The 26,674-nt window shown below is 26.5% G+C and overlaps 1 protein-coding gene across 7 annotated transcripts in view; it reads right to left on the bottom strand.

Annotated features, from left to right (window-relative positions):
- Positions 1–4,592: 4,592 nt before the first annotated feature.
- The window catches only part of LOC135930845 (D-2-hydroxyglutarate dehydrogenase, mitochondrial-like), a 49,892-nt gene continuing 27,810 nt past the window's right edge, over positions 4,593–26,674 (bottom strand). For 4 of the 7 annotated variants that reach the window (XM_065467632.1, XM_065467633.1, XM_065467634.1 and 1 more), the window contains 8 exons: positions 26,174–26,367; positions 24,587–24,755; positions 23,937–24,029; positions 14,424–14,792; positions 6,464–6,535; positions 5,932–6,077; positions 5,404–5,572; positions 4,596–5,279 (listed from right to left, as the gene is read on the bottom strand). In XM_065467632.1, the coding sequence (XP_065323704.1) occupies positions 4,909–5,279; positions 5,404–5,572; positions 5,932–6,077; positions 6,464–6,535; positions 14,424–14,792; positions 23,937–24,029; positions 24,587–24,755; positions 26,174–26,367 (1,583 nt within the window). In that variant the 3' untranslated portion in view covers positions 4,596–4,908. Of the gene's footprint in view, positions 5,280–5,403; positions 5,573–5,931; positions 6,078–6,463; positions 6,536–14,423; positions 14,793–23,936; positions 24,030–24,586; positions 24,768–26,173; positions 26,368–26,674 lie in introns of those variants that run through there. The other 3 variants (XM_065467638.1, XM_065467637.1, XM_065467639.1) reach the window with 3 other exon arrangements.

Genomic DNA, 26,674 nt, shown 5'->3' with positions numbered 1-26,674 from the left:
TTCATATTTATATTAATTCGAACTTCTTCAGGAAGTTTTATATCGAATTCTTTAAGAAAGGGCATTCCAAAAATAAGGGAACTTTCACCCTTAACTACCCAAATAGGTAAAAATTTTAAAATATTCTTTACTTCGACTTCCACTAAACATTTACCCAATACTTCGATTTTGATATGGTTATATCCTACTAGTTTATAAGCAGGTGATAGTGGTGGTTTGCCTATGCGACTCCAGGTAACATCATCAATCACACTACACGCCGCGCCAGTATCAAATTCCATAGTAAGCTGCAGCCCATTTATCTTCGCATCTTGTGGTTTTATTAGCAAAAGACAGGCGAGGTGTCCGTGGTAAAATCATTTGTATAGCATGCGTTCTACACTCTTTCGGTATGTGGTTTGCTTTTCCGCACCTAAAACATATAACTGCTGAAATTAGGTGTTTATAAAAATTATGGTTGAATTTGTTAGCATTATAATTATTATTGAATTTGTTTACGTTATTATAATTATTCCTAAAATAAGTATTGGAACCTAGCATAGGCTTATCTTTATTTATTTTATTAACTTCTGCCAGCGTTTCCTTCTCCAATGAAGACAGCGATATAGCTAGACGCACAGTATTTTCATAATATTTCCTTCGGCATATTTTGACCGAAGTTTTTGTCCAGCTCAGATAACCCTACTCATAGATGAAAATATCTTTTAAGATTTTATCAACCGGCGATTTAAAATTACATAGAGCAAATGCTTTTTAATTTAATTGAAAAATCGATAATAGTTTCATTGCCTCTTTTTAAAGTATAAAAGTTATTTCTATGTAGAAAAATACTCGAAAAATCTTTAAATATTTTTTCTAAATTCTCAAGTAAAATTGGATAATTTATGTTATCTAAATTATTAGGAAAGTAAAAAATTTTAATTTTATTAAATTATCAGTGCCTATATAGGCTAATAATAAATTTATTTTTTTATTTTGATCAACACTATTTTTTACTTTAAAAAAGAGTTTTATATTATATATAATCCAAAATATAAACTTTTTCTTTTATGAATTCACGAATATAATTGAGTAGGTTCTTCAATTTTCTTCAGAGGCATGGTATAATTTTAATCTTTTTATTTAAAATAATTCGTCGTCGTGAAAAATGACTTGAAAATAAATCGTCGCCAAATGAAATATATTCAGAATAATAATATAAAGTGATTTATTTCTCAAATATAAAAATTAATTAATTTAAATACATTACAATTCTCAATTAAAAATTTTCATATTCCGGAATTCTATAAATCGAAAGTTAACATTGTATATAATTTAGAACTCATCTTTAAAGTCCTAAATATTATCGATTATAATTTAAAAAATTTAAAGGCATGGAAAATTTAATAAATATTATAATCTTTCATTATCCGAATTTAGAGCATTAATTACATAACTTTACTTGAGAGTTTGGAAAAAATAAAGGATATCGCCATTATTTTCCTACATCGAAAAAATTTTCATAACTTAAAAAGAGGCGGAGAAACTATTATAGAATTTTCGATCAAATTAAAAAGTATTTGCTTACTATGCAATTTTAAATCGCCTGTTGATGAACCTTTAAGAGATATTTTAATCTTAGGAGTAAGGCTGCTCGAGTTGGATAAAGAGCTTCAGTTAAAGTATACCGAAGGCAATATCTAAAACTTTTGAAGATACCGTGAGTTTAGCGATCGCGCTTTCTCCCTGGAAAAGGAAACTCAGGTAGAAGCTGAGAAAATCATAAAACATAAGCAGAAACAAGGTTCCAAAAAGATGTATTTTAGAAATAATAGTTATATTAACAATAATAAATTGAATAAAAATAGTTATAATGCCAATAAATTCCACCATAATTATATTTCTAATTATTATAAATCTAGTTATAAACCTAACATTAATTATTTAAAAAAAGTCATCTGCTTTCGATGTGGCAAGGCAGACCACATTGCAAAAGATTGTAGAACTCATGCCATACAGATGATTCTACCTCGGAAACCTCGCCTTTCGTTTCCTAATAAGCTACAATTGATGCGAAGATAAATGATTTGCGGTTTACTATGGAATTTGATATAGGAGCTACGTGCAGTGTGATAGATGAAGTTGCCTGGAGGCGTATTTGCAAACCAATTATCACCTACTTATAAACTAGTGGGGTATAACAATATCAAAATCTAAATGTTGGGTAAATGTACAGTGAAAGTCGAAGTAAAAACATTTAGAAATTTTTACCTATATGGATATAGTTAATGGAGAGAATTTCTTTATTTTTGAAATGTCTTTCCTTAGAGAATTCGATATAAAATTTCCGGAAAAAGTTCGGATAAATAATATTATGAAAGTTTCAACTTTAAATATTATTGCCCCGAAATTTCCTCATAAAAAAATTAGGAGACAACCGAACGCATTACCGTTATTACCAGCAAGAAAAGTTCTATTTCCGCTGCGTCAAACTATTGAAGCTGAGTTGAACAGTTAGACGAATATCGAAAAGGTAGATCCAACAACTCCTCACTTGGGCTACGCCAAAGGTTAATATTTTGGTGCCGTGCGGATATGAAGAATTTTCTTTTAACAATCAACAAATATTTAGATAGATAGCAATTTACTACCAACCTTCGTCGACATGGTAAAATATTTACGACCATAGATTTAAGATATATTTTTACAATTCTGAGTTAGTCTAGAATGTAGGGAGCTTATAATGATAATGTCTTAGATGAAGAACAATTTTGGGGAAAAAAGTTAAAGTTTTTAAATATACTTAAATTTCTAGGTATGTCATTGTTTAGAATACAAGGGGACAAATGCATTTTATCCAAGAATGAGATGTTATCTTTAGAACAACATATTCTTCAATCGTGCTAAGACCTAATTCCATTAGAATAAAAAAATCATAAATATGTTTGTAATAAGAAAAAATGATCTAAATACAACTGCTTAAACACGACTAATTTTTAATAAAGTTTAAATAAATGTAATGATAGTTTTTACCTTTGTTTACTTTTTCGTTGTTTATTCCTTTTACCCCCCCCCCCCTATTTTTATATGTGTTCTTTTTTTTATATTTCCTAAAAGTTTTGTGAAACAAAATCAAAGAAAACGGAATAATATACTCAAAAAAGAGTTAAAAAAATAAAATTTGGAAGAAAAATAATGATTTATTTCGTTTTTTCCTCTTTTTATATCTAATAAATATAAATTTAATAATATAATTAATTTAAAAGCATATGACATAAGCAATTTTTTATAATTACTCTTTTTTACTTCTTTTACAAATATAATAATAATAATATATAAGAATGTACGCGAGATAATCAAAATCAAATATTCATCACCAAAAATAAATGAATGAATTCACAATTTAACACAAAAAACGATTCACATAACATATAATGTTACCTACTTAATAAAACTCCAATATCAAGGAAAATATCTCGCGATTAATGATATCAAAGAAACTTGTGGTATATTAAAAGAACTAGGAGTTATAAAAGGTGTTGAAAATCAAGACATCTTAGGTGGGTATAATAAATCTTCGCTGTAAAGGTGATATCTTTTATAATCAAATATCTGGTATGCAATAGAATCTATAATCATTAATCAGATTTTGACATCTGTCCGGTGGAAGGGACTTTATCCACCTTACTCTTTAAGAGAAGTAGCAAATATCTTATACCCTTCCAGATTCAACTTCTTCAGAAAGAAATTGGTTCGTCTGGGGTAATATTGACAAAAGGAACCGAAATTAATTAAAAATTTTGGGGGAGATTTATAGGGTTTGTCATAATTTACGATTAATTAAAAACATAAAATAAAAATTCAATTGAACCATAAAACGACTCTGCCATAGAAAAGCCGAATGAATAAAAATAACCAATATGCATTTATTTATGAATATATTTTGTATATTTGTTATTATATATGATGAATATTGTCATAAAAACATTTGATTGAATTTGACCATATTTGACGGGTGAAATACTCACCCTAAATTCATACTGCTTATTCATTATACACGATTTTGGGTTTGAAGATTACAAATCTAGTATTAATAACGTATGGAAAAATATAACTGAAATAATATGGTCGAAATATGTCTTTTTTTTTAAAATGTTCCCCCCCCCCACCCCTAAACTAAAAGTTATTGTTATGGTCTTTCATAAAGAACTTTATTACTAGATTATACCGATTCGTCAGATATTGGTAAGATATAACAAGTGATATTTCCAATAAAAATGTCCATAATATTATAGATATGATAAAAAATAATTGGCTAATACTGATTACCATAGAGGATATGTCTTCCGTATAATAGGTAAAAAGTTCAAGAGGTTTTTTTTGGTAGTGTTCTGCTCATATAAAATCGCTTATTTTTACTATTTTGACTTAAATTATGATATTTAAAATTAATAGAAATGAATTCTCTATCTAAGGAATCTTATATAATAACAGATAAAAAGTACTAAATTGTATTGCATTTAAAAAATTATATAAAAAAATTATGTTTTAAAAGTATTTTTATATTTACATTATTGGGGTATTTATTATATATGTTATAAAATTGAGACAATGCCATTGTAACATATTCTAAAAAAAAATCCTCAAAACTGCTTAATGGTCTGGTTAGTTTTTATTATTAAAGTGTACCAAATGTTCTTTTTAAATAAGGCCTGTTTTTAAAATAACATTTTAATCAAATTAAACTGAGGCGTTCTGAGTTTTTTGCCCCTCACCAGCCACATCATAGATTTCAATACTATTCAGATTATAAGGAATATATAACTATTTTTAAAGATATTAATGTATGCAATGTTAACACTGTCATAAAAAAATACAATAAACTCCATAAAGACAATCATATAAAAAGGTTTTTTTTATATTAGTAAATTAAGAATTATAATGATCGGTGTTCAACATTTTGTAAGGATTTAATATAAAAATGGGATCGAAAAGATTCTTTAACTTTTGAGCGCACCTCCAATAGACCGCAGATTTTCCCAAATAGGAAAATTCTTTCTTTACCAAACCTAAACCGTGTTCGGCACTAATGCTGCCTCTAGTGGAATTTAAATTATATTCAAAAGAACAATTGGATCTTTTTATTTTGTTCTCGTGTTGCAATGATTCAGTAACTTTTTGATAAATATAGGGTTGAATCTCGTTCAATACTTCACGGTAAAATTTTTTAGAAGTGACGTTGAGGTGTAAGTTACCGTCGCCTACATGTCCATAACCAACTACTCTAATGATTTTATTCCCTGAAATTTAAAAAATTTATATTATTTATGTTACTAAAACATAAAAAATTTTTTGAGATAGAGAAAAATAAGTAAATGGGAAGGGGGGAAGAATATTTATAACCTCTATAAGTTTAAAATTAACCTAAAGGTAGAAGCTTTGCTCTTATGTCCTTGATTAATTTGTAGAAATCGGTGAGAGGCAGAGAGATGTCGTATTTATAAACGTAGCCGTCGGAGACTAAGGACAAGGTGATAGATTCCCTCAATTTCCATAACATCCTGGCTTGGCCTAAATTTTGAGCGATAACAATCTCAAAAAAAATATTTTAGATAATTTTTTCTTTGCCATAATTTCCGTGAAAAAAATAAACTATAAAAATGTATTATAAATATCGGTATCGTAAGATATCATTAGCATTAAAATGGTGGATATTAAACAAATTATCTATTTACGATACAATGCTAATATTAGATCATATAAATTTAAGATAAATACACGGTAATTAATTATTATTTTTCATTAAATAGATAATATTGGATTAGTTGAAATAAGTTTCAATTTAGTATCGGCGATATCAGATCTAAACAAATGGCGGTGTCTGTATTCTGTATGCCTCTACTAAAACTTAACTAAATGTAATAAGATTATTATTATTAAAAAAAATTATACTTTCATGGTTTTATCGTTTGAAATAGCGGGTTTGAGGATATTGTGTAAATGATGGCAAAATTTTTCCAAGATTTCTTTATTATACAATTCAGAACAACCCGAGTTTTCAATAAGACAATAAAAGTTTGAAAATTTATCGGCTAAATCTATTTAATTTAAAATATGGTAATCAACATATAAGAATAAACAATAACAGAAATTAAAAAGTGCTTATATGAAGTTTCAAAAAACAATATAATACCTTTAAAACAAACAGTCAATTATAAAAATTGTTTGCTAACCATAATGTAAAAAAAAATGTACAGAATATTATAAAAGCATTTAAATTTAAATGTTCTCAGTTCCTAACCATTATTTAATGGATGATGTCATATTTCAGAAAGATTCATATTTTTACCTTAATTATTTTAGTAGGAAAAGAAACGCGACTAAATAAGATATATTATATTATTCTATTTGATCAGGAAGAAAAATATATGTAGTTCTTTAAAAAATTCATTCAATAAAACAGGTTATTTATTTATATTCATACCTAGAGGACCATTTTTAATAAGTTCTTGGGGTACACTATATCCGAGATTTTTATTGACAGAGATCATGGATTCTTATAAATAATGTAGGTTATAAATTTTATAGCTTTATGATCAGTTCCAATAATTTTGAATATCTATTCATTCTATTAAATATATTTCTCAAAATATTTGTTTAAATTTACGAATATAATAGATATTATGTACAAAATAATTAAATTTTATTTTTTATCATGATAATAATTTGATAAAAATTTAAAAATATTTAAAAGTGTTCTTTTATATTACAATTCATATCATAATATAAAATTGTATAATCATAAATATAAGTAATAAATATTGTCTAAAAAAATATAAAGTAACTATTATATAACTATATATACTTGATTATAAAATATTTTTAATTGTCATAAGTTAGGGCTGCATCGATCCATAATTTTTTCACCGATCCGTTCCGATATTTATCCTAACAGCCCCGAAACCGATTTTATATTAATTTTTTTTTGTCATTAATTTATATAATATAAGTTAATAAAATAATAAAAATCTGTATATAAATTTAAACATTTTATTCGGAATATTTACTTATCCCGACTCTTAAAATAAAAAAAAGAGTTTCAGAATTAAAATTATAAAAATATATCTTATGTAAATAAATTTGTAAACAAAGGTTTGTATTTAATAATGTTTTATTTATTAAGTTATTAGCCATTAAAGAATAATAATACATATAGTTCCATATTATTTTTTTTGAATGATGATCAGAATTTTCATTTATATAGCCAAATACAAATCCGCTATCGGAGCAGATCTTATCGGTAATGTAATATCGGTGCAGCCCTACTATAAAGTATTTCATGTTTCATAAGAAAATTTTGTAAGGGTTCAAGATCCCCGACTCATCAAAAAGACTTTTGATGGATGAAAGTGCCATATTTTTGTTTGATTGGCTGGCGAAATGAGAGGCCTTGAGCAAACCTATTCCATGTTCCGCGCTAATGCTATAATTTATTTTATTTATGGCAGGGAATTCGCGATAAACCACATTAGAAAGTAGTTGGAGCAAATTATTTGAGGCAGCTGTTTGCATAGTGAATTCATTTTTGGAGAAACTGGAGCAGGTAGCGTGAATATTCTCATCTCCGAAATGTCCGCAACAAGATATTGTCGTTTCTAAGTCTTGTTTATAATAAATTAAGTAAAGAAGATTTAAAAAGATGAATCCCAACGAATAGATGATAACGAACAATCATCTTGAACGATAAAATAGCCACAAATTAGAATTAGACCTGTAGATATATATAAACTTTGATCCCGGCTAAAAAATTTTATTTTATGATCATTTTATGGCCCTCTCCAGAATTTTATTTTCGTTATTTTAAATAATTTGTTGTATGTATTTTGCAAATTGTTTCTAATGGAAATTGAAAATATGAGCATTAAATGATTCAATACATGATTCCCATCTAATCAAACTGTTTAGGGCCCACTCAAGGGCAGGCCTTCAGGTCTCTGATTTATGTAGAATTAGAAGAGATTCAAATGTAAAAATATGATGGTTTTATCAAAATAAATTAGATCCATTCAATTTTGAATAGCCATAATAAAATATAAAATAAACTATACACAAAATTAAAAATAAGCTAATATGAATATACAATGAGTTTTTTAATATTAACTATTCAACATTCTCCCTCATCTAAGAAGCTTTCCCATAATTTCATGTAAGCTGTCGTCGAGAGCTTGTTGACATCGTTTTCGCTGTTCATGTTGTTGCATCAGTCATTGTTATCGTTGGCTTGTATTTATCGCATTCGAATTCACACGTTGGTTTGTCCAAATCGTATTTATTATCCTATCATAAGTTATCATCATCATTAACTTTGTCATATAAGCTTGCTTGTGGTATTCGGTTGTTATTATTAACAATTTTCAAAATTGTTATCATCATCAATAAGTCTTGAATAATTAGGAATAATAATTGATGAAATTGGATATTAGAATAAGTGAATTATCGGAAAAATATATGAATTTGGAATAATATATAGAATAGAATTAATTTGAATAATCGAATATTGGAATGACAAATCAATGATTATTATATAATATTTTTAACATTTAATTTATTTTTCGCGTTTTTTAGTGTCCAATATTTATTTTATATCTTTTTTTATATATTAAGTTATATAATCTTTTAAATAAGCAGGTTTTTGTTTAATACGTGTTGGCCTAGAAATCTATCTTTATTTATGGTATTTTTTATTTATGTCCACCCTTCCCTCCTTAAAAGAATTTTTAGAGTTAGACTCATAATTTAAAAATGTATTATAACAATCTCCTTTTCTTATTTGGTCTGAATGCCTCCTTAATATAACTTTATCTGTCTTAACTTGAAACATCATGCCACTTTCTTTGTGTGCTACCATGCCTTTCCACCATTTGTCATCACCTTGTATTTTGTACTAAACAAAATCTCCGATATTAAAGGTTCTATTGCGTCATAATGTTGTGTTAACTCTATCCTCTTTCCTGCAACGGTTTTAATAAGTCCCATTTAATTCTAATGTAGCGATTGAACATTCTTTTGGAAGGTGTAACTCCTGATGTATCATTTCCGGTGTTTCTATAATTGAATAAAAATTTGTCAAGTGAAGTATCTAAGTCAATCTTTTCTTTTCATGTGCGTCTTAAACGTTCTCTAGTTTCAGTCATTCCGAATAGCGAAATGGCTTTAAAAAATTTTTTTAATGGGATTTCGTTTGTAATATTTTTGACAGGAACAATAAATGGAAATTTGCTAAAGGCATAGACTTTTGTCAATCAATTTTTTGTGAAAAAAGGACCCGCGTAATCTATATTTATCCTTTCAAATGGTTTGTGCCGAAACCCATGGGTTTTGTATTAGGATTGTCATGATATATATTACAGTCGTCACAACTTTTTACTTCCATCTCTATGTCATTATTCATACCAGACACCACATATGATCTTTGGCTAAGGATCTGATTTTTCCTGCTCCCAAATCACCTTGATGTAATGCCTGCAGTACGATTTTTCTAATACTAGACGGAATTTGTTGTTTTTGTAAAGACAATCTTATATTATACTTAATTCTAATTCAATGTTTTTAAATCTTAATTCTTATAGGCTCGTTGTTCTTAATATCATTGATGACTTGTGTTATTTCAATATCTTTGTAAATTTCGTCACGTATTTTATTAAAGTTAATAGGTATATCCCCAAAGTGGTTCGTAATTGTGATATTTTCAACAACTTCATTGTTACTTTCTTGTGTTAATCTTGAAAGACAATCAGGAACATCGTTATATTTTCCGTCTTTATACTTTATGTTAAAATCATAACCTCCTAATGTTATATTCCATTTTTGAATTATTACGGACATAGTACTGTTACCCTTAAGTCCTTTGGTAAAAATATGGACTAGAGGTTTATGGTCAGTAATTATTGTAAATTTAGTCCCGATTAAGTATTCCTGGAATATCTTAATAGCAAACATAATAGCGAGAGCCTCACCCTCAATATTAGTGTATTTCATTTCGGATTTTAATAAGGTGCTCGAAGCAAAAGCTATTGGTTTTCTTTGCCGTCTTTTTTAGTATGAAATAATACAGCTCCTAAACCACATTTAGATGCGTCAGTTGAAATTCCGATAGGTAATTCAGGATTAAAATAAGTCAAAGCTGGAGGAAAACTAATCAACGTCTTTAGATCGTTTAAACTTCTAGAGTGTTCTAAGTTCCATGCCTATTTGTTGACAATTTTGTATAAAGGATCAGCAATTTCTGCAAAGTTGTTTAAAAAATTTTCTATAGTAATCCGCCATACAAAGAAGTGTTGATAATTCAGCAGCTGATTTTGGTTCTGGCATATTTATTATTGCTACAATTTTGTCAAGGTTAGCATGAATCCCCTTGGCGTCAATATCATGACCTAGGGATCTCACTTTGTTTTAAAAATAAGCTTTAGGCAAAATGAGGTACTAACCCATATGACAATATTCTTTCAAACACCTTTTTTGATGTTGTCTAAGTGAGCTTCACGTTATTTCAAGTTTTAAGAAATTATCAATATAAAATATGACATCTTACATATCACCAAACATCTGGTCCATAATTTATTGAAAGATTGCAGATGAGGTCTTTAGCCAAAAAGGAAGTCTAGTAAATTGATAGTATCCCTTGTGTGTGGATATTGTCAAAAGATTTCTGCTCAATCGATCTGTCGACACATTTTTAAAATCGATCTTGGTAAATTTCTTCCCTTCCGAAAGTTTAGGTTGGATATTTAAAAACTTCTAGAGCTGGATTTATAGTGTCTTTAAAATCTGCGCAAAGCCTAATGCTCCCATCATCTTTGTGGACGGCGGTTATAGGACTTGCCCTTCGAACATCTTTTACCTGCTCGATGATTTTTTCTTGTATCTATTGAGTTCTTTGACTACAAGATCAATCTTTGCATAGGGTATACGTCTTGGTGGTATAATTTTAGGTTGGGCATCTCTTATTAAATGTAGTTTGACATTTGCTTTATTAATGAGTCTGTTGGTCATTTTGGATTCACAATTTTTAATCAGTTTTTTATTTCATCTTCGTAATTGGTGTCAATATTTGCTATAAATTTGTTCATGATATTTTTGAAAACGTTAATCCATGAACGTCCCAATAATGGATTTTTTCTTCATTCAACAACCACTGCTGTAAATTAAATTTTAAGTGATACCTTTATAATCTACTTTTACTTGAGTTGTCCTGACTTGATTAAGTTTCTGTCGTAGGCTGTGTTGCAAGTTGGATTTTTTAATTTCTGTTATGCCAACTTTCTTAGCTATATCATGAGGTATGATAGAGAATTTTGATCCTGTATCGACTTGCATTATTGTAGTGACATCATTTAATTTTAGAGTAGTCATAAAAGCACTAATATTATCATATCATTATGCGTGTTCTCAGTTAAGTTGTTGACGTTAAGATCACTATCATTATTGTCTTTGGCAGTGTCGACTTTGTCTTCAACAATCTTCAATATTCATGTTGCAATTGTTATTGTTATATCGATTCTGGTCAATATATTGTATTTGCTTTCTCTGGTTGTAATCATGCCACGTGCGGTTTCCACCTTAGTTATTTGAGTTGTTATATAGAATCAGTAATTAATGCGATTTTGATCATCGTATTGAATCTGTTTCCTCTGATTATTATTACACCACTTGTTATTTCTACCGTAGTTATTTGAGTTATTGTTATTAGATTGATAATTGTAGTTATTGTGATAGTTTCTAAATTTTCTATTAATATGATTGTTATTCTGATCACTATTATACTATTATAATTATTATTATATCCGTTGTCATAATTTTGTCTAAAATTGTCATTAGTTCTGTTATAATTATTATTATTCTCATTCCTACAATTATATCTAGGAAAAGTGTTATCAAAAATATGGTTGCGTGAAGGTTTATCTAACTTATTACTTTTATTAATATCTATATTTTTATTAGTTTTTTATCATGTTTCACATAATTTATATTATCATAATTTGATATGATAGTAAAAAGTAAGACGACTGTAATATATATCATGACAATCCTAATACAAAAACCATGGGTTTCCGCAACCAAACCATTTGAAAGGATAAACATAGATTACGCGGGTCCGCTATTCAAAAAATTGGTTGATAATAGTCTATGCCTATAGCAAATTTCTAATTATTGTTCCTGTCAAAAATATTACAACTAAAAAAATTTTTTAAAGCCATTTCGCTATTCGGAATACCTGAAACTATAGTTACTGATAATGGTAATAACTTCACAAGTAATGATTTTAAAAAATTTTGAACGATTATGGTATTAAAAATGTACTTATGTCCGCATAACGTATGGTGAGAACGTTTAAGACGCACATGAAAAGAAATATAAAGATTGACTTATATACTACTTGACAAATTTTTTTTTCTATTATAGAAACACGGGAAATGATACATCAAAAGTTACACCTTCCAAAAGAATGTTCAATCAAAACATTAGAATTAAATGGGACTTATTAAAACCGTTGCAGGAAAAAGAGGATAGAGTTAACACAACATTATCACGCAATAGAACCTTTAATATAGGAGATTTTGTTTGATATAAAATACAAGGTGATGACAAATGGAGGAAAGGCATGGTAACACACAAAGAAAGTGACATGATGTTCCAAGTTAAGAGAGATAAAGGTATATTAAGGAGACATTTAGACCAAATAAGAAAAAGAGAGTGTGAATTATGAGTCTAACTCTAAAAATTCTTTTAAGGAAGGAAGTGTGGACACAAATAAAAATACCATAAATAAAGATAAAGTAATACCGATTTCTAGGCTAACATGTATTAAACAAAAACCTGCTTATTTAAAAGATTATATAACTTAATTTATAAATAAAAGATTGGACACTAAAACGCGAAAAATAAATTAAATGTTAAAAATATTATATAATAATCTTGTTGATTTGTCATTCCAACATTCGATTATTCAAATTAATTATATTCTATATATTATTACAAATTCATATATTATTCCGATATTTCACTTATTCTAATATCCAATTTCATCAATTATTATTCCTAATTATTCAAGACTTATTGATGATGATAACAATTTTGAAAATTGTTAATAATAACAACCGAGTACCACAAGCAAGCTTATATGAGAAAGTTAAGATTGATGAAGACAACTTATGATAGGATAATAAATACGAATTGGACAAACCAACGTGTGAAATCGAATGCGATAAATACAAGCCAACGATAACAAATTTGACTGATGCAACAACATGAACAGCCAAAACGATGTCAACAAGCTCTCGACGACAGCTTACATGAAATTATGGGAAAGCTTCTTAGAAGAGGGAGAATGTTGAATAGTTAATATAAAAAAACTTATTGTATATTCATATTAGTTTATTTTTAATTTTGTGTAGTTATTTTATATTTTATTATGGCTATTCAAAATTGAATGGATCTTAATTTATTTAAAACTATCTTATATTTTTTATTCAAATTATAAAAGATTTTTTTGTTAAAAAAATAAATATTTTTACATTTGAATCTCTTCTAATTCTACAAAAATCAGAGACCTGAAGGCCTGACCTTGAGTGGGCCCTAAATAGTTTGATAAGATGGGAAATCATGTATTGAATCATTTAATGCTAATATTTTCAATTTCCATTAGAAACAATTTGCAAAATACCTACAACAAATTATTTAAAATAACGAAAAATTAAAATTCTGGAGAGGGCAATAAAATGATAATTTAAAAAATTTATTAGCATTTTTATTTGTATAAAGTTTATTTTATATTTTATTATATCTATTCAAAATTGAAAGGATCTTAATTTTATCTTGATAAAACTATCTTATATTTTTTGTTAAAATTATAAAAGATATTTTTTGTAAATTACTAACGCTATTTTTATTAAAAAAGATATAAATTTTTGAGATAACTAAAAATAAAGATTTATACATTTAAACTTCTCTATTAATTGTACAAATTTCAAAATTAATAAGTCACGACTATTATTCAAAAATTGTTCTTTCGTATTCTATTCTAAATAAACATCTTTTCTACACCCTGCATTATTCAAAAAGCATAATATAATATATTAAATGGCAGCAATATAAATTTAGAAAGGACTAAAATGGATGAAAAATTCTAAGAAAATGAGAGTAATACAATACCTTGATTTTATAAAACAAATTAGCCTAGCCTACCTTTTAAAATAAATATAAATTAGTCTATTCCGTAAAAATATATAAAAATCACCATATTAGGACTTGCAAAAGATTATAATCTTAAGAATTATTTAATATTTTAAAATTAATCAATAATTTACAATAAATCTCCCCATCTTAACCCTCCCCTCCCCCAGTTTTCCTCCTCTGTCAAACTAGAAAAATGATTTTAAACTAACCCTGGACAGATGTGTCTTGGGAAACTTGGTAAAGACGCTGAACAAGCTCAGGCCAGGACTTGAGCGGCAAAGAAACATCGTAACTGATGAATAAGTCGGGATTTTTGTATTGGCAAAGAGCCGGGTATATATTTTCCCGGAGTTTCCAGATATCGCTAGATTCACTCTCATTCCTAGCCACCACAGTTCGAGGGCAATTAATGATGCTTGCGCATTCGTAAAATCTTTCATCACTTGTTTTGATGGTTTCTACCAAAAAATGGTAAGGTGAGATAGAATTGTGGGAACTCGTAACTAAATTTGATTGATTTGGTGTAGAAGAAAATGGATATTTGTAGCCAAATGTGTTAACCACGGCTTCCATACATTCTTCCCCAACAACGAGAGGTGTGTGTGTGTGTGTATGTATGAATATATAAAGATTTTTATAGTTTTGTAATGAGATAATTCAATTATTTTATAATGTAAAAATAGGTTGTATGATCCATATTGTTTAATCTCTTGTAGTATCTAGGTTATATACCCCCATTAAACAAATTAATATCTGATCCCTTTTACCATAAAATAACTATTTAAGTGAAATCCTAAAGCTAAATTCGGCTTTCAATATTATTATTTTGAATAAAACAAAACACGGTAGGTAGGAATACTATATCATCGCATAGGGTTGGCAAATCATGAAACTTTTTAAAATCAAATCGTATAATAAAATTAAATGGAAAAAAATCATTTTCAAGCCCGATCCTGAATTTTTTGGGGAAATCTTTTGGCCAGGCTCGGATTTCTATTTTTATTCATTTCGTGGTCCAGTTTGGGAACTTTTAAAATTGTTCTAGAGGGAAATTAGAAATATCAGCAGAAAATGAATATTAAACGCTCTTTTATATGTTTTTCAAACATTTTCTGACTGATTTATAAAATTACAACTTTTTTTAATAGGTCCGGACTAAAGTTAATTTTTGAGCAATTCGTCGCCTGGGAATTAGGTTATTCTATATCCACTTCTTGTCAAAAATGATTTTTTTATAATTATACTATTATAATTACATTAAAAAATCCGAAATATTTATAAAATAACTAAATTAAATCCAATACAAGGTTAGCCATTCTATTGAAAACAATAGAACCTTTAATTTTTTAAATTGCTCTTCTGTAAAATTACAAAAAGTAGAGATAGATTATTCAAATTCTAAGGCGACGAATTTTTAAACCCGGTTCGGATTTTTAATATCATACCATTTTTCGGTTCAAAACATGAATTTGCCATCACTTTTAATCATTATTGTTGCAAAATGACCATATTCAAAAAAAAATTGGGATTTGAATTCCTAATCTTACATTGAATATTTTAAATAATTCTATCATATGTTTTATGACACCCTCGAAATGAAAACAAAGCAAATAAGGTTAAAAACAAACCAAATTATAGGATGAATAACAAACTTTTTTAAATTTTCTTCATTTTATGTTTTACATTATTTTAAAAAAATATCTGCTTTTCATTTAAAATATTTTAAAAAATAAACAAGAAATTTAATTTTTAATAATACATATGTTTTTTTAGATTATTTGGCTTTGAGAATTTACATGATTAATAAAAATAATTAACTTTTAATTTAATGATTGGATGATGTAGAAAGCACCACTATAAAAAATGCAAAAATTCATTTGAAACAAAATTAAAATTGCTACCAATATGTGAATACCTAATATTTTAATCTAAAATTGGATATCAGGGTATGACTAAAATACGCGTCAACGGTCAAACGGGTTTAATTTATATAATATTAATAAAAAATCTTATTTAGCTTTATAAGATGAGTTAAAAAATGTTTTTTATGATTTTAAAAAAAAATAATAACTTAGTAAATTTTTTAAAAAATGATTTTTTTACATGAAAAAACACGGGTCCCCGGTCAAGATACAATTTTTTTTAAAAAATAAAAGCAGATTCATATTTAGCTCATTAAATGAATAAAGAAAATGTTTTTTATGATTTAAAAAAAATGATAACAGTAAAATTTTTAAAAAATTATTTTTTTAAATTAAAAACCCGGGTCAAAATACATTTTTTTAAAAAAAATAAAAGTAGATTCATATTTAGCTCATTAAATGGATACAGAAAATGTTTTTTTTTATTTAAAAAAAATGTGGTAACTTAGTAAAATTTTTAAAATACTAATTTTTTACATAAAAAAACAACGCGTCCCCGGTCAAGATACATTTTTTTTTTAAATAAAAGCAGATCATATTTAGCTCATTAAAAGGATACAGAAAATGTTTTTTTTTATTTTAAAAAAAAGTGATAACTTAGTAAAATTTTGAAAAATCACTTTTTTTCTTCATTTTTTGACTAAAATACGCGTCCCTACGCGTTCCCGGTCAAGATAGATTATTTTTATAAAAATGAATATAGAATCGTGTATAGTTTTTCAAGGAGATTCCGAAAATGGTATTAATAATAATTATTTTTTGACTAAACTACGCGTCCCTCCGCGTAACCGGTCAAGATACATTTTTTTTTAATAAAAGCAGATTCATATTTAGCTCATTAAATGGATACATAAAATGTTTTTTTGATTTAAAAAAAAGTGGTAACTTAGTAAAATTTTGGAAAAACACTTATTTTCTTCATTTTTTGACTAAAATACGCGTCCCTACGCGTCCCCGGTCAAGATAGATTATTTTTATAAAAATGAATATAGAATCGTGTATAGTTTTTCAAGGAGATTCCGAAAATGGTATTAATAATTTTTTTTTTTTTTTTAAAAATTAATTTTCGAAAATATTTTTTTTTGACTAAACTACGCGTCCCTACGCGTAACCGGTCAAGATACATTTTTTTAAAAAAAAATAAAAGCAGATTCATATTTAGCTCATTAAATGAATACACAAATAAAAAAAAGTGATAACTTAGTAAAATTTTGAAAAAACACTTTTTTTCTTCATGTTTTGACTAAAATATGCCTCCCTATTCGTCCCCAGTCAAGATAGATTATTTTTATAAAAATGAATATAGAATCGTGTATAGTTTTTCAGGGAGATTCCGAAAATGGTATTTATAATTTTTTTTTTTTTTAATTATTTTTCGAAAAATTTTTTTTTTGACTAAACTACGCGTCCCAGGTCAAGATACATTTTTTTTAAAAAAAATAAAAGCAGATTCATATTTAGCTCATTTAATGGATATATAAAATGTTTTTTTTATATTTAAAAAAAAGTGATAACTCAGTAAAATTTTGAAAAAACACTTTTCTTTTTCATTTTTTGACTAAAATACGCGTCCCCCGGTTCGAAAAATAATTTTTAAAAAAAAAATTATAAATACCATTTTCGGAATCTCCTTGAAAAACTATATACGATTCTATATTCATTTTTATAAAAATAATCTATCTTGACCGGGGACGCGTATTTTAGTCAAAAAATGAAGAAAAAAAGTGTTTTTTCAAAATTTAACTAAGTTACCACATTTTTTTAAATCAAAAAAAACATTTTATGTATCCATTTAATGAGCTAAATGTGAATCTCCTTTTATTTAAAAAAAAATGTATCTTGACCGGGGACGCGTAGTTTAGTCAAAAAAAATATTTTCGAAAATTAATTTTTTTAAAAAAAAAAAAATTATTAATACCATTTTCGGAATCTCCTTGAAAAACTATACACGATTCTATATTCATTTTTATAAAAATAATCTATCTTGACCGGGGACGCGTATTTTAGTCAAAAAATGAAGAAAAGTTTTTTCAAAATTTAACTAGGTTACCACTTTTTTTTTAAATTAAAAAAAAACATTTTCTGTATCCATTTAATGAGCTAAATATGAATCTACTTTTATTTTTTTTAAAAAAATGTATCTTGACCGGGGACGCGTAGTTTTTAATTTAAAAAAATAATTTTTTAAAAATTTTACTAAGTTATCATTTTTTTTTAAATCATAAAAAACATTTTCTATATTCATTTAATGAGCTAAATATGAATCTGCTTTTATTTTTTAAAAAAAATTGTATCTTGACCGGGGACGCGTGTTTTTTCATGTAAAAAAATCATTTTTTAAAAAATTTACTAAGTTATCATTTTTTTTTAAATCATAAAAAACATTTTTTAACTCATCTTATAAAGCTAAATAAGATTTTTTATTAATATTATATAAATTAAACCCGTTTGACCGGGGACGCGTAATTATCGGGGACGAGTATTCTAGTCATGCCCGGATATCATAATATCTGTTATGTATTAAATTGTTTATTTTATTATTTTTGTAAAATGTTTATTTTTATTATTTTAGCATTATCTTGTGAATTTGCATACACAAAAATAATAAGATTTTATGATAAAATACACCGAAGAAATATATTATTTGGTTAAATTACTACTAATATACTATGTTAAAGGTAATACAAAGATATCTGTCGAGAATACTTATAAATATGAACTAAATATACTTATCTATCCATTTTTAAGGCTCAATTATTTTTTTAAGTGTTCATGTATTCCGGGACTGTAACCAGGAGAGGGAGTATTATGAGGTTCCTCCCACCACCTTCATAAAATATTGCAGGTTTTGCGTTTTGGGCCATTTCATTCAACTAGTTGTTAAAAGTTACTTTTGACATATAACTAGTTAAAGTTAATAGTTACATTGGTAAAAATATAACTAGTTACAATTATATTTCAAAGGTAACTAGTTACATTATAAATTACTTTATACATCATTCATATAACGCATATTCTTTATTTACTGAACGCATTTATTTAATATAAAAAAATTAGGATATACAAATTATAATCAATTATTTAAAAAAATATACAATTTATTTATATAAAAAAATAATCAAACCGGGAAAAAAATATCGGAAAATAGAATATATTTATATTTACATTGAAATAAAAATAAATATATCATATATATATTTGCATTGAAAAAAAACATATATTTATATTTCATAAAAATTAGAATTTAATAAAAGTTTATCTGTTTTTAACAACAAATTGATTTCAAAATTTTTATCTAAGAGACGCGCTAGTTTCTCTCCAAAAATGAGCTTCCCTAGACTGAATAAACGTACGGGAGCACTTGATGTAAGGATAACATTATATTTAATAAAAAGTAATTTTAAATTTGGGAAATCATCATATAAAGATAATGTATTATTAGTGGATTTTATAAAATTTTCTATAAGTTCATTATAAACAATATTTTGTCGCTTTAGTTCAAAAAATCCAACTACATCAAATGATGTTGATTTCAAGTATGATTCATTTGTCTGAGATTCGCCTTGAGGTATTAGATTATTAATTTCCTTCTTTTTTGCTCTATTCCTTTCTTTATTCAAGACCAGTCAGTTTTAAATAATGAATGAAGAATTGCAGCAATAATTTTATCATATCATTCCTATAACATTATATTATTATTTTATAAATAATTATTTAATTTAGTTACCTTTTTTTAATACTAGCAAATATAACCTTTATTGACGATATTTTAATCCTTGCACATCTTCCAGATATATAAGTATCTGTATTATTGATGGGGTATTAATAGCCCAGACATATGTATTTTTTATCTTCGAGTATATCAATAACTTTAGCCACTGGTTGCATAATCTAATTTTTAAATTGTAAATTTTTTAAAAGACATTAATTTAAATTTACACCGCAATATTCTTTTATAAAATCAAGATCATGTGATGTGAATCTATACAATTTTAATTCATCACATTAAATCAAATTCCATAGGCACTTCATTTAAAAATGATAATATTTTGGCCAGAGATTATAAAAGAAACCCCATCTTGTTATAACGGGATAAGCAGATGAGAATGTAATCTCTTTTTAATTAGTTCGTCTGATGGCCTAGATTTGTTTTGTAAGTTCCATAAACGTTGGCATTTAGGTATAACAAAATACACTTTCTTATACTCCTCATTGTTTAAAAGTATTTTGTTGGCATCTTGTGTTGCCACTAAGTTTAATGTATGATAAGAACATTTTCGATGACATGGAAAGGTAGTCGAAGTCATTAATATCATAATTGGTTAGCCCAGATGAAGACATTATATTTTCTATTGAGGTATTGAATATCTGAATCATTATTTTCCTCTGTTAAAGAAAATAGGGAGCTAAATATTTTAAGATAAATATAATATATAAAGTAAATTAGTTAGGTATACGAAAGGCTTTGAAAAATTGCTTGCATTATCTGTTATTGTGCAGATATTTTTATTTTGGATGTGGAAATCCTTAAAAACAGCTGTTAAGGTTTTGTTGATTATATCATATGTATGCTTACTTTGGTCTATGGCAGGCTAAAATAGCTGAACGCCTATCTAATTTAGCCACATAGCATCATCAATCCAAAAATTATGAAACCCAGCAATGTTACAATTTAAGAAAAGAAAATTTATTTGGACGGGAAATTATATTATTGTTGCATATCCTTTGCGAACACAATCAGACATTTAAACAATAATAAATTTAATTTTAAATTTAATTATTTGAATATATTATTTAGATTTATACACACATATTTTAAAAGTAATAACTTTTAGCAGTTACATTTCAAAAAATATAACTAGTCACAAAAATGTAACTACTTACTTTAACAACACTACATTCAACTAAGAAGCAGAGTTTGGAAAAAAATCGTCACAAATTTTTTTTAAATTGGAAAATTTTATCAAAAATCAATATTATAGCATTTTCAAAAATTCCTCAGAGATCAAAAATCTTTTAAGATTTTTTATTATTAAGAATATTTCAATCTCTGATTAGAAGTGAATTGTAATAAATATATAATATTATGCTTAATATTACCTAAATTATGCTTAATATTACCTAAATTATGCTTAATATTACCTAAATTATGCTTAATATTACAGAGTCATTTGCCAATTATTAAAATTCTTTTTATGATATATTGTATGTTGGTTTCTATTTATTACCTACATATAAATTCAAAAAGCTTCACACCAAATATGATCATATAAACAAAAGGCATGGTATAGTGTTAGCCGTGACATATATATGATTTTGCCTCGGAGGGGGAGTCAGAAAAAATAAATTACACACTAATATTTATATTTTAATATGAAAATCCCATTTAAATTTTTAGTAAAATTGGGAAAAATTTATGTGACAAAAGTATACTCTAAAGATAAGCGGAAAACAATCCTTTAGAAAAAATAACCCGTAAAAAAATTCTCCCAAAAATATACCCGAAAAAAAATTTTCCCCATTTTTCGATTTAAAAAAATATAGAGTGAAAAATAATTCCCCGGAAAAAAATTTCCTTATAATAATTTTTTTAATATCAAAAATAATCCCGCCACCAAAAAAATGAAAATATTTCTTAAAATACTCAGTAAAGATGTATTATTTAAGATGTAATTATTTTTAATTTAGCAAATTGGTGAAAATAAATATAAATATGTTATATGATTTCAGTGAAAATGAAATATAGAAAAATGACAATAGTGATAATTATTATTTTTAAACTTTATTTTGAAGAAAACAAGTAAATATATAAATATCATATTACTATATTAAGATTTCAATGAAAACAAAGAGGGGGTTATCTTTATTTTTAAAAATATTCAAAAGTAATGGATATCTTGGTCAAATAATTTTAAACTTATTTTTAAAATTTTCATTGTTTTAATCTTTAAAAAAATTTTGAGCAAAAAATTTTTTAAAGATATAGATTGATCAAAATTTACTTAAAATTGAAAATATTTTTATAAAAGTTCTTTATATTATTAAATCTTTTATAATTTCTATACATAAAAATCTCTCAAGTTGAAATCATATTAAAAATTAATCTTCAAAGATTTTTGCTATAAAGATTTTTTTAAAACTCAATACATTTTTAAATTTGATTAGCCTAAGACAGCGAAACTTTTATCCCAAAACACATTTTCGCGAAACTTTTATCGCGCATGTTTATTAAATCGAATTGATTTTATGAATAAATTTTTGTCGCGAATCCATATTAGCATGCTATTCAGCGAAGACCATATCGAAAATTTTTTATAACAGAACTTTTACCGAGATCAACATATAACTTTTATCGCCAATATATAATAGCGAAAATCTTATAGAGAAAGCGAGACCCAAATCGCGAAGAAAACAAATCATATATAGCGAGTTTATAAGAATTCAATATCGGGAAAAGAGGAGAAAGCAATACCCCCATGATTGTTAATAGTGGCTATTTTCTATCAATAGAAAAAATTATTTGATTCTTTCATATATTTTTCTGAACAATTTATCTTTTAAGCTGAATATCCATTTTCTGGGCAATTCCGATTTATATCTGACCATGAAGAAAATTCCTGACATTCAGTATTTTTTCTGAGCTTTGATTATTCTCAAAGTTTAAGGAGTGTTTTGGTTTTAATTCTGAGAGATTAAATAGGTTAATTTAAATATATAAGACACGATAAATATGGTGGTAGCTATGATATTATTAAATAGATTTTTGATATTATGATAGAAAAAGTGACACCAAATTAAGATGGAGTGTGTACGATGAAAATGACGATCACAATAGATTATTTTTACAATTCTTAGATAAAAAATTATAGGGATAACTATTTTATAAATGGGAATTGAGAATAAGAGGAGTAAATTTATGTTAAATGAATCCATATTATTTTCCAGCTAATTGAAAAAAAAACATTTTTTAAAGGCAATTTGTGAAAATCCTCAATTAAAATCTCCCAATTGGATATTTAAAAAAAACTTCTTCGAAATGATAAATTTCCTATCTTTAAAAAAAAACTAGGTTCTAAAAATTTGTAAAATTGTAAAAATGAATATTTTTCAAAAGAATAAAACTGATAAAAGGTATTTTTATAAAATTTCTTCTTTCCAATAAATATTTAAAAACTGGGAAAAATGTTTAAAGGAGAAAAAAATTTATTTAATTTTCTTTTAATTACTTGAAACATAGAGGAATGATAAAAAAAACAAATTTCAGATTTAGATTTATTTAAAGCACAGACCTGCTGGTCAGGGCCAATAAATGGTATAATTTTAAGAATACATCTTAAAAATTTTAAAAAAATGAAATATCTGGGAAGGACTATTATACAATTAAATCTTAACTTACGATAATATTTTGTTTAAAGAAACTAGATATCTACAGATAATTTAGGTTAGGGAGAATAAGTTTCTTTTATAATAATTGTTTTGCTATTCCACTAAAATTAGGTTCCGGATAAGACCATAACAGGAACTATTTTCCTCGGATTTTTTTTCCGGGGAATTATTTTCCTAGATTCCACTCTAAATACGCTACTGGCTGTTGATAAAAATAGTAGATATTACATTATTTTTAAAACAAATTGATTGTTAATTTTAATTTCAATCGTTAAATGTCTTGAAAAGTGACCAATGCATAAAATATCTTAGGGAATCATGTGATAACCTGTATATACCGGAAAAAGAACGATATAAGTTTTACTTTTACTAAGTGTGTATAACTATATAATAAAATATCATTCATCTATTTACCCTTATCCATAAACTCGAAAGCAGATAGGGTTTCCCCCAACAACTCTTTGGCATGTTTGTAAGCCTCGATAACTTCCTCGAATGTATCACAGCCTGTATTTGGGATGATAAATAAATATTACTTATACCTTTTAAATTTTGGGATATATTAAGTAAGGAATAAGATTTTAATCATAAAATTATAGATCTCATTAATCAAATTCCATGCTAAATTATGTGTGAACAGACTTGGGCAGTACCGCCAATACTTGTATTTAAGATACAAGATCTTTTTGTATCTTTTGACATTTTAACCTGTACAAAAAAAATGATAAAGTGTTCAACAAACTGCTCTACAAATTTATTAAACATATTAAAGTATGATAATTTTATATTATTTTATTTTTATTAAAAATTAGAGGTTCTTTAAGTTTATACAAATATCAATTATATCTAAATTAGCAGAGGAAACCAGCAAGCTCAACCTACCATAAAAAAATGATTCAACCCAGTATATCATTTTCATTTATTGCCATTAATAAAATAAAACCAATAATTACACAAAATAAAATTGATAAGTTGATATGTGCATTTATTGTCAAGCTGTAGTAATATACATTTATAATTAAAGAATAATACTGAAATTAAGCCTCATAAATATAAATGTAAACCAAAAAATGCGACATTAGTATCTTTGGGCCGTGGAGGGCAATGAATACAAACTTTCGTAATTATCCCTAAGGTACCTTCCGAGCCTATGAAGAGTTGCTTCAAATCGTAACCTGTGTTATCTTTCCGCATGGTGTTCATACAATCAATGATTTGGCCACTAGGTAAAACCTATTATAAAATCTTGTGGGTTATAAAAAATTTTCAGTCATTTAATAATTAAATTTTAATCTTAAAAGTTCTTAAAAATTGAAGCGTTTTTATTTTGCGTATTATTTCAAAAAATATTTTTAAACGGCAACGTGCAAATTGGTAAACGTTAGCGTTTTTATGCGTTATGTAAATAGTTTGTTTTTAACATCTAAAAAAAATTCTCTTTAATTTAAGCAACGAAGCATTTTATAGAAAAATACAATGTTAAACGCTTTTGCTCAATTGGTAACAGATCATGAGCCGGGCCAACCCATATTATATTTCTAGCGGGCCTAAGCCGGACCCAGGTTCTTGAAATTTTTATAATGGGCTTGGGCCGAGCTTGATCTAAAAATTTTCTATTTCGATTTACTTTATTTAAAAGTTACCAGCTTAAAAAATATTGTAATATTTTCCTAATAATAAATTGCAATACTATAAACAAAATGATTGCCTAAATACACTTAAAAATTGTTTTTTTTATCAGAGACCTGCAGTAAAAATGAATGTAAAATATTTTAAAAAATCCGGACCGTGCTAAAAAATTTTTTGTAAAAGAGATCGGGGCAGGTCGTGCAAATGGTACCTCTGCAAGGTCTCTGATTTTTATGAAAATACAATAAATTAAATTTTTTAAAAAGAGTTGAGCTGGGCCGGCCTCAGAATATTTTATTGCGGCCTGGGCTGGGCTTGATCAAAATATTAAGGCCCATGAAGGACACTGATTTATAAGCACTATTAATGTATCTATCATATATGATACATTCTAGGAGTGAGAAGATATATAATCGAATCTGTGATTATTGGTGATGGACCGATATTATCGACAAAATATGATAAACTCTGAAATATTATGAATTTAAGGAAATTTGATTAATAGGTGTTCTCAATTTTAGACATAAGGGAATCCAATAGGAATATAAGAAAATCATGCCTATATAATTTTTGAATGAGTTGAATGTAAAAGTATAATTTGAATTGAAAGAAATAGGTTGATGGTTATTTATTATTATATTACATCAAGAGGATTAGAATACTTTAAATTATTTTATGATAATTAAAATATTCGAAAAAAAAAACTTTTTCGGGGGCTCTAATTGAAAATTTAAAAAATTTTCATGCTAAACTTCAGGCAGGGGATTTAAACCCGGTTCAGGATTGTTTCCTGGACTCGAGGCTTTTGTTCGATTTTTTAGATTAATGCTCAAGACATCGCTAGCGTATAACACAATCAGTGATTCAATTTTTTTTATATTGTGATATCAAAAACTAAATTAATAAAATGCTTATTTATAAAGCGAAAACTAAAACCTTATTAAATCATAATTTCTTTATTAAAATTGATTGCAAATACTTATAATTAATTTTAATTAAATATTTAATATTATAATATATACTGCTTCTAATCCCAATACAGTGCCCCTAAGAGATCCATATTTCAAAAGCCTCAAACCACCTGCATTTGTAGCTAAATTTCCACCAATTTGACAACTATCTTTGGCTCCTAAATCTATTGGCATTATCAAACCATGCTGGGACAAATGATCATCCAGATGCTTGAGTATACAGCCAGCCTCGCAAATCAATACCCCTAAATATTTTATACAATATTAATTATGATATGTATTGAATTGTTATTTTTGTATTTTTTGTAAAATGTTTATTTTCATTATTATATTATCATATGAATTTGAATAATAGAAAATGAACATATTATTTTGATATGAAATAAAAGAAAAAGAATTGCAAGAATTATTAATTGACCTATATTTCTATTACTAACAATACATTACAAATTATATGTTCATTTTTAAAGAAGTAAAAAGCAGGAGTTGTTAGTATCAAATCCGAAGCTGTATACCTAGGGCGTTTTTGGTGCACCCTAATCACTAGTGATG

Source organism: Gordionus sp. m RMFG-2023, chromosome 1, assembly GCF_954871325.1.
Source record: "Gordionus sp. m RMFG-2023 chromosome 1, tfGorSpeb1-WG-v2, whole genome shotgun sequence".
NCBI lineage: Eukaryota > Metazoa > Nematomorpha > Gordioida > Chordodea > Parachordodidae > Gordionus > Gordionus sp. m RMFG-2023.
This window is presented reverse-complemented; position numbering and strand designations above follow the sequence as displayed.